Source organism: Panulirus ornatus, chromosome 2, assembly GCF_036320965.1.
Source record: "Panulirus ornatus isolate Po-2019 chromosome 2, ASM3632096v1, whole genome shotgun sequence".
Taxonomy (NCBI): Eukaryota; Metazoa; Arthropoda; class Malacostraca; order Decapoda; family Palinuridae; genus Panulirus; species Panulirus ornatus.
In genome coordinates, this window is record NC_092225.1 from 24273325 (window position 1) to 24291368 (window position 18044).

General features: G+C 42.6%; 1 protein-coding gene across 1 annotated transcript in view; it reads left to right on the plus strand.

Moving 5' to 3' along the window:
- The window catches only part of LOC139752081 (uncharacterized), a 91320-nt gene that overhangs the window by 42586 nt on the left and 30690 nt on the right, over positions 1 to 18044 (plus strand). Inside the window, exons 3-4 of the mRNA XM_071667941.1 lie at positions 4108 to 4327; positions 11495 to 11618. Of these exons, the coding sequence (XP_071524042.1) occupies positions 4108 to 4327; positions 11495 to 11618 (344 nt within the window). The remainder of the gene's footprint in view (positions 1 to 4107; positions 4328 to 11494; positions 11619 to 18044) is intronic.

An 18044-nucleotide genomic window follows, 5' to 3' on the forward strand; every position in this document is an offset into this window, starting at 1 on the left:
CGCCATTTCCCGCATTAGCGAGGTAGCGTTAAGAACAGAGGACTGGGCCTTAGAGGGAATATCCTCACCTGGCCCCCTTCTCTGTTCCTTCTTTTGGAAAATTAGAAAAAAAAAAAAAAAAAAAAACGAGAGGGGAGGATTTCCAGCCACCCGCTCCCTCCCCTTTTAGTCGCCTTCTACGACACGCAGGGAATACGTGGGAAGTATTCTTTCTCCCCTAAATATATATATATATATATATATATATATATATATATATATATATATATATATATATATATATATATATATATATATATATGATACAGCGCTGGTGGCTGATTCATGTGAGAAACTGCAGAAGCTGGTGACTGAGTTTGGTAAAGTGTGTGGAAGAGGAAAGTTAAGAGTAAATGTGAATAAGAGCAAGGTTATTAGGTACAGTAGGGGTGAGGGTCAAGTCAATTGGGAGGTGAGTTTGAATGGAGAAAAACTGGAGGAAGTGAAGTGTTTTAGATATCTGGGAGTGGATCTGTCAGCGGATGGAACCATGGAAGCGGAAGTGGATCATAGGGTGGGGGAGGGGGCCAAAATTTTGGGAGCCTTGAAAAATGTGTGGAAGTCGAGAACATTATCTCGGAAAGCAAAAATGGGTATGTTTGAAGGAATAGTGGTTCCAACAATGTTGTATGGTTGCGAGGCGTGGGCTATGGATAGAGATGTGCGCAGGAGGATGGATGTGCTGGAAATGAGATGTTTGAGGACAATGTGTGGTGTGAGGTGGTTTGATCGAGTAAGTAACGTAAGGGTAAGAGAGATGTGTGGAAATAAAAAGAGCGTGGTTGAGAGAGCAGAAGAGGGTGTTTTGAAATGGTTTGGGCACATGGAGAGAATGAGTGAGGAAAGATTGACCAAGAGGATATATGTGTCGGAGGTGGAGGGAACTAGGAGAAGTGGGAGACCAAATTGGAGGTGGAAAGCTGTAGTGAAAAAGATTTTGTGTGATCGGGGCCTGAACATGCAGGAGGGTGAAAGGAGGGCAAGGAATAGAGTGAATTGGATCGATGTGGTATACCGGGGTTGACGTGCTGTCAGTGGATTGAATCAGGGCATGTGAAGCGTCTGGGGTAAACCATGGAAAGTTGTGTGGGGCCTGGATGTGGAAAGGGAGCTGTGGTTTCGGGCATTATTGCGTGACAGCTGGAGACTGAGTGTGAACGAATGGGGCCTTTGTTGTCTTTTCCTAGTGCTACCTCGCACACATGAGGGGGGAGGGGCGATGGTATTCCATGTGTGGCGAGGTGGCGATGGGAATGAATAGGGGCAGACTGTGTGAATTGTGTGCATGGGTATATATGTATGTGTCTGTGTTTGTATATATATGTGTACATTGGGATGTATAGGGTATGTATATTCGCATGTGTGGGCATGTATGTGTGTACATTGTGTATGGGGGTGAGTTGGGCCATTTTCTTTCGTCTGTTTCCTTGCGCTACCTCGCAAACGCAGGAGACAGCGACAAAGCAAAATAAAATTATGATATAATATATATATATATATATATATATATATATATATATCATACTATTCGCCATTTCCCACGTTAGCGAGGTAGTGTTAAGAACAGAGGACTGGGCCTTTGAGGGAATATTCTTACCTGGCCCCTTTCTCTGTTCCTTCTTTTGGAAAATAAAAAAAAACGAGAGGGGAGGATTTCCAGCCCCCCGCTCTCTTCCCTTTTAGTCTCTTCTACGACACACAGGGAATACATGGGAAGTATTCTTTCTCCCATATCCTCAGGGATATATATATATATATATATATGTATATGGAAGCAAGGGGAGTGGGGGAGGAATGGGATGTATTTAGGGAATCAGTGATGGATTGCGCAAAAGATGCTTGTGGCATGAGAAGAGTGGGAGGTGGGTTGATTAGAAAGGGTAGTGAGTGGTGGGATGAAGAAGGAAGAGTATTAGTGAAAGAGAAGAAAGAGGCATTTGGACGATTTTTGGAGGGAAAAAATGCAATTGAGTGGGAGATGTATAAAAGAAAGAGACAGGAGGTCAAGAGAAAGGTGCAAGAGGTGAAAAAAAGGGCAAATGAGAGTTGGGGTGAGAGAGTATCATTAAATTTTAGGGAGAATAAAAAGATGTTCTGGAAGGAGGTAAATAAAGTGCGTAAGACAAGGGAGCAAATGGGAACTTCAGTGAAGGGCGCAAATGGGGAGGTGATAACAAGTAGTGGTGATGTGAGAGGGAGATGGAGTGAGTATTTTGAAGGTTTGTTGAATGTGTTTGATGATAGAGTGGCAGATATAGGGTGTTTTGGTCGAGGTGGTGTGCAAAGTGAGAGGGTTAGGGAAAATGATTTGGTAAACAGAGAAGAGGTAGTGAAAGCTTTGCGGAAGATGAAAGCCGGCAAGGCAGCAGGTTTGGATGGTATTGCAGTGGAATTTATTAAAAAAGGGGGTGACTGTATTGTTGACTGGTTGGTAAGGTTATTTAATGTATGTATGACTCATGGTGAGGTGCCTGAGGATTGGCGGAATGCGTGCATAGTGCCATTGTACAAAGGCAAAGGGGATAAGAGTGAGTGCTCAAATTACAGAGGTATAAGTTTGTTGAGTATTCCTGGTAAATTATATGGGAGGGTATTGATTGAGAGGGTGAAGGCATGTACAGAGCATCAGACTGGGGAAGAGCAGTGTGGTTTCAGAAGTGGTAGAGGATGTGTGGATCAGGTGTTTGCTTTGAAGAATGTATGTGAGAAATACTTAGAAAAGCAAATGGATTTGTATGTAGCATTTATGGATCTGGAGAAGGCATATGATAGAGTTGATAGAGATGCTCTGTGGAAGGTATTAAGAATATATGGTGTGGGAGGAAAGTTGTTAGAAGCAGTGAAAAGTTTTTATCAAGGATGTAAGGCATGTGTACGTGTAGGAAGAGAGGAAAGTGATTGGTTCTCAGTGAATGTAGGTTTGCGGCAGGGGTGTGTGATGTCTCCATGGTTGTTTAATTTGTTTATGGATGGGGTTGTTAGGGAGGTAAATGCAAGAGTTTTGGAAAGAGGGGCAAGTATGAAGTCTGTTGGGGATGAGAGAGCTTGGGAAGTGAGTCAGTTGTTGTTCGCTGATGATACAGCGCTGGTGGCTGATTCATGTGAGAAACTGCAGAAGCTGGTGACTGAGTTTGGTAAAGTGTGTGGAAGAAGAAAGTTAAGAGTAAATGTGAATAAGAGCAAGGTTATTAGGTACAGTAGGGTTGAGGGTCAAGTCAATTGGGAGGTGAGTTTGAATGGAGAAAAACTGGAGGAAGTGAAGTGTTTTAGATATCTGGGAGTGGATCTGGCAGCAGATGGAACCATGGAAGCGGAAGTGGATCATAGGTTGGGGGAGGGGGCGAAAATTCTGGGGGCCTTGAAGAATGTGTGGAAGTCGAGAACATTATCTCGGAAAGCAAAAATGGGTATGTTTGAAGGAATAGTGGTTCCAACAATGTTGTATGGTTGTGAGGCGTGGGCTATGGATAGAGTTGTGCGCAGGAGGATGGATGTGCTGGAAATGAGATGTTTGAGGACAATGTGTTGTGTGAGGTGGTTTGATCGAGTGAGTAACGTAAGGGTAAGAGAGATGTGTGGAAATAAAAAGAGCGTGGTTGAGAGAGCAGAAGAGGGTGTTTTGAAGTGGTTTGGGCACATGGAGAGGATGAGTGAGGAAAGATTGACCAAGAGGATATATGTGTCGGAGGTGGAGGGAGCAAGGAGAAGAGGGAGACCAAATTGGAGGTGGAAAGATGGAGTGAAAAAGATTTTGTGTGATCGGGGCCTGAACATGCAGGAGGGTGAAAGGAGGGCAAGGAATAGAGTGAATTGGAGCGATGTGGTATACCGGGGTTGACGTGCTGTCAGTGGATTGAATCAAGGCATGTGAAGCGTCTGGGGTAAACCATGGAAAGCTGTGTAGGTATGTATATTTGCGTGGGTGGACGTATGTATATACATGTGTATGGGGGGGGGGGTTGGGTCATATCTTTCGTCTGTTTCCTTGCGCTACCTCGCAAACGCAGGAGACAGCGACAAAGTATAAAAAAAAAAATATATATATATATATATTTTATGCGGTTTCAGAGGAACAACTAAACAGCTGGACGACTTACGATGCATTTAATGTCATACTCCATGAATGGACTAAGGCATTGTGTGGTCTTGGAGCCTCACCACGCTTCAAGGAAACTGTTTTTAAGCTTTGGGTGGCATACCTTCATCGCATTGAGATTGCCTTCATGCCACGAATTTATGGTTGTAGAAGTCATATAGAACCAAAGATGTCAATCATCCCAAACAAAAGGTAGGATGTTGTGTAACTCTTTGAATCATAAGTGTTAATTTTTCTTTGTTCATGGTGTGAAATGCACTTTTGATTTTGTTGTAATTATGTATCTGTACTGCACAGGGAGGGAGTTCTAAACTTAAGGGGCTAAATCTACTGCACATTCTATACTATTATACAGATTTTTAGGTTTATGGATGCTGTCTGCATTATTGTGTGCAGTTATCCTTGACTTTGTTCTACACAAACACATGCACCCATATATTTATTTATAATTACCCCCGAACTAATTTCTGTGAAAGAGTTCTGGCTCTACCCGGAACATTTTTAGAGGCTCCTGTAGCCAGGAAGGATACATGTGTTGGAAGTGAAGAAGACAAGGAGAAGGGGAAGACCAGATTAGAGATGGAAGGATGGATTGAATAAGATATTGAATGCCTGGGGCCTGAACATGATGGAGGATGAAAGGCTTGCATGAGAGGAGTGTATTGGAGCAGTATATTGTGTAGAGGATGACATGCCATCAGTGAACTGAACCATAGTATGTGAATCATCCATGGGAAATCCATGGAAAGGTCTGTGGTTCCTGGTTTTGGATAGAAGGCTATGGCTTCGATACATTGCATAGGACAGCTAGAGAATGGATTTAAGTGAATGAGGCCTTTTTCTTAGTTCCTGGCTTTATGTTGCTAATGCAGGATACAGCATATCTATGTCAGAGGTGAAAGGAACAAGGAGAAGCAGGAGACCAAATTGGAGGTGGAAGGATGGTGTGAAAAGTATTTTTAGCAATCGGGGCCTGAACCTACAGGCGGGTGAGAGACGCGCGAGGAATAGAGTGAATTGGAACGATGTGGTACATCAGGGTCAACATGCTGTCATTAGTCTGAACCAGGGCATATGAAACGACTGAGGTAAACCATGGAAAGGTCTGTTGGGCCTGGAAGTGGATAGGGAGCTGCAGTTTTGATGCATTACACATGACAGCTAGAGACTGAGTATGAACAAATGTGGCCTTTTTTGTCTGTTTTCCAAGCACTACCTCACTGAAGGAGTAGTGATGCTGTTTCCTGTGGGGTGGGTAGTGCCAGGAATGGATGAAGGCAAGCAAGTATAAATATGTACATGTGTATGTATGTACATGTCCTCGTATGTGTATGTATATGTGTATATGTTGATATGTATATGTATTTATATATGTACATGTTAATATGAATATGTTTGTTTGTTGGCATTTGTGTACATATATGTGTATATAAGTGGATGGGCCATTCTTCGTCTGTTTCCTTGTGCTACCTCTCTGATGCGGGAGACAGCGTATTTTTTCTCTCCGAGATCAGGTTTTCTCCTTCCACACATTCTTCATTGCTCCCAGAACCTTCACCCCCACCCTCACTGTGTGACTTACTTCCGCTTCCATGGTTCCATCTGCTGCTGAGTCCACTCCCAGATATCTAAAGCACTTCACTTCCTCCAATTTTTCTCCATTCAAACTTACATCCCAGTTAACTTGTCCCTCAACCCTGCTGAGGAAGGGGGCGAAGGTTCTAGGAGCATTGAAGAATGTGTGGAAGGTGAGAATGTTATGTAGGAGAGCAAAAATGGGTATGTTTGAAGGAATAGTGGTTCCAACAATGTTATATGGTTGTGAGGCATGGGCTATAGATAGGGTTGTGCAGAGGAGGATGGATGTGTTGGAAATGAGATGTTTGAGGACAATATGTGGTTTGAGGTGATTTGATCGAGTACGTAATGAAAGGGTAAGAGAGATGTGTGGTAATAAAAAGTGTGGTTGAGAGAGCAGAAGAGGGTGTATTGAAATTGTTTGGTCACATGGAGAGAGTGAGTGAGGAAAGATTGACAAAGAGGATATGTGTGTCAGAGGTGGAGGGAACGAGAAGTGGGAGACCAAATTGGAGGTGGAAGGATGGAGTGAAAAAGATTTTGAGCGATCAGGGTCTGAACATACAGGAGGGTGAAAGGCGTGCAAAGAATAGAGTGAATTGGAACGATATGGTATACCGGGGTTGACGTGCTGTCAGTGGATTGAACCAGGGCACGTGAAGCATCTGGGGTAAACCAAGGAAAGTTTTGTGGGGCCTGGGTGTGGAAAGGGAGCTGTGGTTTTGGTGCATTATACATGACAGCTAGAGACTGAGTGTAAACGAATGTGGCCTTTGTTGTCTTTTCCTAGCGCTACGTCGCACACATGCAGGGGGAGGGGGTTGTTATTTCATTTGTGGCAGGTTGGCAATGGGAATGAATAAAGGCAGACTATGAATTATATACACGTGTATATATCTATATGTCTGTGTGTGTATATATATGTAAACATTGAGATGTATAGGTATGTATATGTGCATGTGTGGACGTGTATGTATATACATGTGTATGTGGGTGGGTTGGGCCATTCTTTCATCTGTTTCCTTGCACTACCTCGCTAACAAGGGAGATAGCGACAAAGTATAATAAATAGAATAAGAAATAATGACATAACATATACATATATACACATGTACATATTCATACTTGGTTGCCTTCATCCATTCCTGTCGCTACCCAGCCCCACAGGAAACAGCATCACTACCCCCCACTTCATCAAGGTAGTGCTAGGAAAACAGACAAAAAAGGTCACATTCATTCACACTCAGTCACTAGCTGTCATGTGTAATGCACCAAAACCACAACTCCCTGTCCACATCCAGGCTCCATAGACCTTTCCATGGTTTACCCCAGACGCTCCTCATGCCCTGGTTCAGTCCATTAACAGTACATCGACCACGGTATACCACATTGTTCCAATTCACTCTATTCCTTGCACACCTCTCACCTTCCTGTATGTTCAGGCCCCAGTCGCTCGAGATCTTTTCCACTCCATCCTTCCACCTTCAATTTGGACCCCCCACTTCTTGCTCCCTCCACCTCTGACACATCCTAATTGTCAGGCTTTCCTCACTCATTTTCTCCATATATCCTTAGCCGTTCATTACTTAATCAAACCACCTCACATCACATATTGTCTTCAAACATCTCATTTCCAACACATCCACCCTTGTACGTACAACCTTATCTATAGCCCATGCTTTGCCACCATGTAACATAGTTGGAACTATTGTTCTTTCAAACAATGCCATTTTAGCTCTCCGAGATAACGTTTTACCATTCCACACATTCTTCATCACTCCCAGAGCCTTCGCCCCCCTCCCTTACCGTGTTACTCACTTCTGCTTCCATGGATCCATCTGCTGCTACATCCACTCCCAGATATCTAAAACACTTCACTTCCTCCAGTTTTTCTTCATTTGATTCCTCCAGTTTTTCTTCATTCAAATGACCTCCCAATTAACTTCTCCCTCAACCGTACTGAACCTAATAACTTTGCTCTTATTCACATTTACTCTCAACTTTCTCCTTTCACACACTTTTCCAAACTCAGTCACCAACTTCTGCAGTTTCTCACACGAATCAGCCACTAGAGCTGTCTCATCAGCAAACAACAACTGACTCATTTCCCAGGCCCTCTCATCCCCAACAGACTGCATACTTGCCCCTCTCTCCAAAGCACTTGCATTTACCTCCCTAACCACCCCATCCATAAACAAATTAAACAACCATGGGGATATCACGCACCCCTGCTGCAAACTGATATTCACTAGGAACCAATCACTCTCCTCTCTTCTTACTCTTACATAAGCCTTACATCCTTGGTAAAAACTTTTCACTGCTTCTAGCAACTTACCTCCCACACCATATACTCTTAAAACCTTCCACAAAGCATGTATATCAATCCTATCATATGCCTTCTCCAGATCCATAAATGCTACATACAAATCCATCTGTTTTTCTAAGTATTTCTCACACATATTCTTCAAAGCAAACACCTAATCCACACATCCTCTACCACTTCTGAAACCACACTGCTCTTCCCCAGTCTGATGCTCTGTACATGCCTTCACCCTCTCAATCAATACCCTCCAATATGATTTCCCAGGAATAGTCAACAAACTTATGCCTCTGTAGTTTGAACACTCACCCTTATCCCCTTTGCCTTTGTATCATGGCACTATGCATGCATTCCGCCAATCCTCAGGCACTTTTTCATGGTCCATACATACATTGAATATTTTTACCAACCAATCAACAACACATTCACCACCTTTTTTGATACATTCCTCTGCAATACCATCCAAACTCACTGCCTAGCCGAATTTCATCTTCTGCAAAGCTTTCACTTCCTCTTCTCTCTTTACCAAACCATTCTCCCTGACCCTCTCACATCGCACACCATGCCCAACCAAAATACCCTGTATCTGCCTCTCTAACATCCAACACATTCAACAAACCTTCAAAATACTCTCTTCATCACTAGCTGTTATTACCTCCCCACTTGCCCCCTTCACCGATGTTCCCATTTGTTCTCTTGTCTTATTCATTTTATTTATTATACTTTGTCGCTGTCTCCCGCATTAGCTAGGTAGCGCAAGGAAACAGACGAAAGAATGGCCCAGCCCCCTTACATACACATATATATACATACACGTCCACACATGCACATATACATACCTATACATCTCAACGTATACATATATATATACACACACAGACATATACATATATACACATGTACATAATTCATACTGTCTGCCCTTATTCATTCCCGTCGCCACCCCGCCACACATGAAATAACAACCCCCTCCTTCTGCATGTGCATGAAGTAGCACTAGGAAAAGACAACAAAGACCACATTCATTCACACTCAATCTCTAGCTGTCATATATAATGCACCAAAACCACAGCTCCCTTTCCACATCCAGGCCCCACAGAACTTTCCATGGTTTACCCCAGACGCTTCACATGCCCTGGTTCAATCCATTGACAGCACATCAACCCCAGTATACCACATCGTTCCAATTTACTCTATTCCTTGCACGCCTTTCACCTTCCTGCATGTTCAGGCCCCGATCACTCAAAATCTTTTTCACTCCATATTTCCAACTCTAATTTGGTCTCCACTTCTTGTTCCCTCCACCTCTGACACATGTATCCTCTTTGTCAATCTTTCCTCACTCATTCTCTCCATGTGACCAAACCATTTCAAAACACCCTCTTCTGCTCTCTCAACCACACTCTTTTTATTACCACACATCTCTCTTACCCTTTCATTACTTACTCCATCAAACCACCTTACGACACATATTGTCCTCAAACATCTCATTTCCAGCACATCCACCATCCTGCGCACAACTCTATCAATAGCCCATGCCTCACAACCATATATCATTGTTGGAACCACTATTCCTTCAAACATACCCATTTTTGGTTTCCAAGATAACGTTCTCAACTTCCACACATTCTTCAACGCTCCCAGAACTTTCGCCCTCTCCCCCACCCTATGATTCACTTCCACTTCCATGGTTCCATCCTCTGCCAATTCCACTCTCAGATATCTAAAACACTTACCTCCTCCAGTTTTTCTCCATTCAAACTTACCTCCCAATTGACCTGTCCCTCAACCCTACTGTACCTTTTACATTTACTCTCAGCTTTCTTCTTTCACACACTTTACCAGACTCAGTCACCAGCGTCTGCAGTTTCTCACATGAATCAGCCACCAGCGTTGTATTGTCAGCGAACAACAATTGACTCTCTTTCCAAGCTCTCTCATCCACAACAGACTGCATACTTGCCCCTCTTTCCAAAACTCTTGCATTCACCTCCCTAACAACCCCATCCATAAACAAATTAAACAACCATGGAGACATCACGCACCTCTGCCGCAAACCAACATTCACTGAGAACCAATCACTTTCCTCTCTTCCTACAGGTACACACGCCTTACATCCTTGATAAAAACTTTTAACTGCTTTTAACAACTTGCCTCCCACACCATATATTCTTAATAGCTTCCACAGAGCATCTCTATCAACTCTTATCATATGCCTTCTCCAGATCCATATATGCTACATACAAATCCATTTGCTTTTCTAAGTATTTTTCACATACATTCTTCAAAGCAAACACCTGATCCACACATCCTCTACCACTTCTGAAACCACACTGCTCTTCCCCAATCTGATGCTTTGTACATGCCTTCACCCTCTCAGTCAATACATTCCCATATAATTTCCCAGGAATACTCAACAAACTTATACCTCTGTAATTTGAGCACTCACTTTTATCCCCTTTGCCTTTGTACAGTGGCACTATGCAAGCATTCCGCCAATCCTCAGGCATCTCACCATGAGTCATACATACATTAAATAATCTTACCAACCAGTCAACAATACAGTCACCCCCCTTTTTTAATAAATTCCTTACGCACGATATTTGCCTCCTTCCGAAACATCTTTTTATTCTCCCTAAAATTTAATGATTCTCTCACCCCAACTTTTATTTGCCCTCTTTTTCAACCCTTGCACCTTTCTCTTGACCTCCTTCTGCTTTCTTTTATACATCTCCCAGTCATTTGCAGTACTTCCCTCAAGTATTGTCCAAACGCCTCTCTTTTTTCTTTTACTAACAGCCTTACTTCTTCATGCCGCCACTCATGACTCTTTCTAATCTGCCCACCTCTCACCTTTCTCATGCCACAGGCATCTTTTGCACAAGCCATCACTGCTTCCCTAAATACATTCCATTCCTCCCCCACTCCCCTCACATCATTTGCTCTCACCTTTTGCCATTCTACACTCAATCTCTCATGATACTTCCTCACATAAGTTTCCTTTCCTGGTAGATATGATTGTATGTATTGCCATATGTAGTGTACTTGAAACAGTAGATACATCAGCTCATGGCCAATGAGGGGGGTGCAGGGGGTACATTATACCTGGGCCTGAAGGTCCAAAAGGGGACCTGAGAATTTCCTGGGATCTCAGAAGTGTGTGCATATTTTGAAGATGAAGACTAGCATTCACATTTTGTGTGAGCCTACATAGTTTGAATATTTCTAAAACACATAGCATAAAACCATAGAGGATAAAAACAGGATGACTAATGGAGAAGGGAAGGGAACCCAAAAGAAACTTAAGGGGATCCAAAAGAAACTTTGTATCCCCTGACAAAATTCCTCTCAGAGGCCCTCTGTCAGCATTCAGATATGATTAACTTTCCAAGGCCTTCTTGGTCCCAAGCATTTCAGATCTGTGATAGACTGGCCATTTAGCAACATTCATTTTATTTCAGAGATGTGCACCTGATACACAGGAGGCAGAGGAGTGTCTCACCTAGTACATTGTCAGTGCGCAGTTTGAAGAGAAAAAAGAAAATACCTGAGACAGTCTCAAAACTTGAAAAGCTTAAAAACAAGGTAGGGAATATTGATTAGGTATTAACAGCCAGTGTTCTTAACTGTAGTTTTCTATATCTTACATCTTCATTGCCTGTCAAAATTGTATATTTTCTATAGTCATAACAGAATAGCTTTTGAAAGTATTTATTTTTATTTATTTTATATTTATTTTGCTTTGTCGCTGTCTCCCGCGTTTGCGAGGTAGCGCAAGGAAACAGACGAAAGAAATGGCCCAACCCACCCCCATACACATGTATATACATACACGTCCACAGACGCAAATATACATACCCATACATCTCAATGTACACATATATATACACACACCGACACATACATAAATACACATGTACACAATTCACACTGTCTGCCTTTATTCATTCCTGTCGCCACCTCGCCACACATGGAATAACATCCCCCTCCCCCCTCATGTGTGTGAGGTAGTGCTAGGAAAAGACAACAAAGGCCCCATTCGTTCACACTCAGTCTCTAGCTGTCATGCAATAATGCCTGAAACCACAGCTCCCTTTCCACATCCAGGCCCCACACAACTTTCCATGGTTTACCCCAAACGCTTCACATGCCCTGATTCAATCCATTGACAGCACGTCGACCCCGGTATACCACATCGATCCAATTCACTCTATTCCTTGCCCGCCTTTCACCCTCCTGTATGTTCAGGCCCCGATCACTCAAAATCTTTTTCACTCCATCTTTCCACCTCCATTTTGGTCTCCCACTTCTCCTCGTTCCCTCCACCTCCGACACATATATCTTCTTGGTCAAGCTTTCCTCACTCATTCTCTCCATTGCCCAAACCATTTCAAAACACCCTCTTCTGCTCTCTCAACCATATTCTTTTTATTTCCACACATCTCTCTTACCCTTACATTACTTACTCGATCAAACCACCTCACTCCACATATTGTCCTCAAACATCTCATTTCCAGCACATCCACCCTCCTGCGCACAACTCTATCCATAGCCCACGCCTCGCAACCATACAACATTGTTGGAACCACTATTCCTTCAAACATACCCATTTTTGCTTTCCGAGATAATGTTCTCGACTTCCACACATTCTTTAAGGCTCCCAGGATTTTCGCCCCCTCCCCCACCCTATGATTCACTTCCGCATCCATGGTTCCATCCGCTGCCAGATCCACTCCCAGATATCTAAAACACTTTACTTCCTCCAGTTTTTCTCCATTCAAACTTACCTCCCAATTGACTTGACCCTCAACCCTACTGTACCTAATAACCTTGCTCTTATTCACATTTACTATTAAATTTCTTCTTTCACACACTTTACCAAACTCAGTCACCAGCTTCTGCAGTTTCTCACATGAATCAGCCACCAGCGCTGTATCATCAGCGAACAATAACTGACTCACTTCCCAAGCTCTCTCATCCCCAACAGACTTCATACTTGCCCCTCTTTCCAAAACTCTTGCATTCACCTCCCTAACAACCCCATCCATAAACAAATTAAACAACCATGGAGACATCACACACCCCTGCCGCAAACCTACATTCACTGAGAACCAGTCATTTTCCTCTCTTCCTACACGTACACATGCCTTACATCCTCGATAAAAACTTTTCACTGCTTCTAACAACTTGTCTCCCACACCATATATTCTTAGTACCTTCCACAGAGCATCTCTATCAACTTTATCATATGCCTTCTCCAGATCCATAAATGCTACATACAAATCCATTTGCTTTTCTAAGTATTTCTCACATCATTCTTCAAAGCAAACACCTGATCCACACATCCTCTACCACTTCTGAAACCACACTGCTCTTCCCCAATCTGATGCTCTGTACATTCCTTCACGCTTTCAATCAATACCCTCCCATATAATTTGAAAGTATGTTTTCAAAAATATTGTAGCAGTAATATCATCTTTCTACATTTTGTAGATTTTGTCTGTCTTACCCAGATAGTGTAGCTCTATATTGGTAGGTTGCAGCAATAGTACTTAAGATTTTATTTCTGTTGCTACTAGCTTAAAAATTTATGTACTGATGGTGGTAATTATTTTTGATACAAAGCCATTCTATTAGGAAACTAAGGCAATTCATACACTAGATAAATATGCTGAATGTAGAAGTTAACACCCTTGTGCACTGCTTTATTAATAACTTTATCCTCTCCCTCATATGGGGTTAGATGTGACCTCTAGTACAGAGGAGCTGTACTGGATAAAGTTTTTGGTAACCAGTTGGTTTTTGTATTTCAATGAAACCAACTATATTCTTTATAAGATTAGTTGCTCTTTTACATAACTTCAGAAAAAAAGGAGAAACATTTTTGCCAGTGTGAAATTATACTTTGTACTACAATAAGTTGTGTTTTTGCCTTTAAAAAAAGAAACAATTAAATGCAGCAGGTGTTATATAAGAAAAGAAGCAAACATTTTGAAGCTTCACATTGGTGAAATCATAAATTGGATATTAGTGTTATTAAGTCTGATAAATTGATAAAGGGGAATGTTGAGGAATTGTTCCAAAATTGTTCACTATCTATTTAGTTTTGACTTACTTTTTTTTTTTTTTTTCCGCTGTCTCCCGCGTTTGCGAGGTAGCGCAAGGAAACAGACGAAAGAAATGGCCCAACCCACCCCCATACAACATGCATATACATACGTCCACAAACGCAAATATACATACCTACACAGCTTTCCATGTTTTACCCCAGACGCTTCACATGCCCTGATTCAATCCACTGACAGCACGTCAACCCCGGTATACCACATCGATCCAATTCACTCTGTTCCTTGCCCTCCTTTCACCCTCCTGCATGTACAGGCCCCGATCACACAAAATCTTTTTCACTCCATCTTTCCACCTCCAATTTGGTCTCCCACTTCTCCTCGTTCCCTCCACCTCCGACACATATATCCTCTTGGTCAATCTTTCCTCACTCATTCTCTCCATGTGCCTAAACCATTTCAAAACACCCTCTTCTGCTCTCTCAACCATGCTCTTTTTATTTCCTCACATCTCTCTTACCCTTACGTTACTTACTCGATCAAACCACCTCACAATACACATTGTCCTCAAACATCTCATTTCCAGCACATCCATCCTCCTGCGCACAACTCTATACATATCCCACGCCTCGCAACCATACAACATTGTTGGAACCATTATTCCTTCAAACATACCCATTTTTGCTTTCCGAGATAATGTTCTCGACTTCCACACATTCTTCAAGGCTCCCAGGATTTTGGCCCCCTCCCCCACCCTATGATCCACTTCCACTTCCATGGTTCCATCCGCTGCCAGATCCACTCCCAGATATCTAAAACACTTTACTTCCTCCAGTTTTTCTCCATTCAAACTTACCTCCCAATAGACTTGACCCTCAACCCTACTGTACCTAATTACCTTGCTCTTATTCACATTTACTCTTAACTTTCTTCTTTCACACACTTTACCAAACTCAGTCACCAGCTTCTGCAGTTTCTCACATGAATCAGCCACCAGCGCTGTATCATCAGCGAACAACAACTGACTCACTTCCCAAGCTCTCTCATCCCCACCAGACTGCATACTTGCCCCTCTTTCCAAAACTCTTGCATTCACCTCCCTAACAACCCCATCCATAAACAAATTAAACAACCATGGAGACATCACACACCCCTGCCACAAACCTACATTCACTGAGAACCAATCACTTTCCTCTCTTCCCACACGAACACATGCCTTACATCCTCGATAAAAACTTTTCACTGCTTCTAACAACTTGCCTCCCACACCATATATTCTTAATACCTTCCACAGAGCATCTCTATCAACTCTATCATATGCCTTCTCCAGATCCATAAATGCTACATGCAAATCCATTTGCTTTTCTAAGTATTTCTCACATACATTCTTCAAACCAAACACCTGATCCACACATCCTCTACCACTTCTGAAACCACACTGCTCTTCCCCAGTCTGATGCTCTGTACATGCCTTCACCCTCTCAATCAATACCCTCCCATATAATTTACCAGGAATACTCGAACAAACTTATACCTCTGTAATTTGAGCACTCACTCTTATCCCCTTTGCCTTTGTACAATGGCACTATGCACACATTCCGCCAATCCTCAGGCACCTCACCATGAGTCATACATACATTAAATAACCTTACCAACCAGTCAATAATACAGTCACCCCCTTTTTTAATAAATTCCACTGCAATACCATCCAAACCTGCTGCCTTGCCGGCTTTCATCTTCTGCAAAGCTTTTACTACCTCTTCTCTGTTTACCAAATCATTTTCCCTAACCCTCTCACTGTCCACACCACCTCGACCAAAACACCCTATATCTGCCACTCTCTCATCAAACACATTCAACAAACCTTCAAAATACTCACTCCATCTCCTTATCACATCACCACTACTTGTTATCACCTCCCCATTTGCGCCCTTCACTGAAGTTCCCATTTGCTCCCTTGTCTTACGCACTTTATTTACCTCCTTCCAGAACATCTTTTTATTCTCCCTAAAATTTAATGATACTCTCTCACCCCAACTCTCATTTGCCCTCTTTTTCACCTCTTGCACCTTTCTCTTGACCTCCTGCCTCTTTCTTTTATACATCTCCCACTCAATTGCATTTTTTCCCTGCAAAAATCATCCAAATGCCTCTCTCTTCTCTTTCACTAATACTCTTACTTCTTCATCCCACCACTCACTACCCTTTCTAATCAACCGACCTCCCACTCTTCTCATGCCACAAGCATCTTTTGTGCAATCCATCACTGATTCCCTAAATACCTCCCATTCCTCCCCCACTCCCCTTACTTCCATTGTTCTCACCTTTTTCCATTCTGTATTCAGTCTCTCCTGGTACTTCCTCACACAAGTCTCCTTCCTAAGCTCACTTACTCTCACCACCCTCTTCACCCCAACATTCACTCTTCTTTTCTGAAAACCCATACAAATCTTTACCTTAGCCTCCACAAGATAATGATCAGACATCCCTCCAGTTGCACCTCTCAGCACATTAACATCCAAGTCTCTCTTTCGCGCGCCTGTCAATTAACACGTAATCCAATAATGCTCTCTGGCCATCTCTCCTACTTACATACGTTTACTTATGTATATCTCGCTTTTTAAACCAGGTATTCCCAATCACCAGTCCTTTTTCAGCACATAAATCTACAAGCTCTTTGCCATTTCCATTTACATCACTGAACACCCCATGTATACCAATTATTCCCTCAACTGCCACATTACTCACCTTTTCATTCAAATCACCCATCACTATAACCCGGTCTCGTGCATCAAAACCACTAACACACTCAGTTAGCTGCTCCCAAAACACTTGCCTCTCATGATCTTTCTTCTCATGCCCAGGTGCATATGCACCAATAATCACCCATCTCTCTCCATCAACTTTCAGTTTTACCCATATTAATCGAGAATTTACTTTCTTACATTCTATCACATACTCCCACAACTCCTGTTTCAGGAGTACTGCTACTCCTTCCCTTGCTCTTGTCCTTTTTATATATGTTTAATTGTTCATTATGTCACTGGTTAGTACTGTATAAGTGTCTGTTATGGTGGTTTTAGGGCTTTGCTGGCATGTATGCTTTGGCTGTAAGCAATTTTAGAAGAAAAAGTCCTTTTTCATTTAGCTTACTCTTACAAAAGACTGAAAGTTTATAATATAAACTTTGCAGTATTATACCGGTACAATAAAACTTTAAGCAAATTTTTTTTTTTTTTTTTTCTTTTTTTTTTTTGTGTGTGTGTCGCTCTCTCCCGCATTTGTGAGGTAGCGCATGGAAACAGACAAAAGAAATGGCCCAACCCACCCCCATACACATGTATATACATACGTCCACACACGCAAATATACATACCTACACAGCTTTCCATGGTTTACCCCAGACGCTTCACATGCCCTGATTCAATCCACTGACAGCACGTCAACCCCGGTATACCACATCGATCCCATTCACTCTATTCCTTGCCCTCCTTTCACCCTCCTGCATGTTCAGGCCCCGATCACACAAAATCTTTTTCACTCCATCTTTCCACCTCCAATTTGGTCTCCCACTTCTCCTCGTTCCCTCCACCTCCGACACATATATCCTCTTGGTCAATCTGTCCTCACTCATCCTCTCCATGTGCCCAAACCATTTCAAAACACCCTCTTCTGCTCTCTCAACCACGCTCTTTTTATTTCCACACATCTCTCTTACCCTTACGTTACTTACTCGATCAAACCACCTCACACCACACATTGTCCTCTAACATCTCATTTCCAGCACATCCATCCTCCTGCGCACAACTCTAGCCATAGCCCACGCCTCGCAACCATACAACATTGTTGGAACCACTATTCCTTCAAACATACCCATTTTTGCTTTCCGAGATAATGTTCTCGACTTCCACACATTCTTCAAGGCTCCCAGGATTTTGGCCCCATC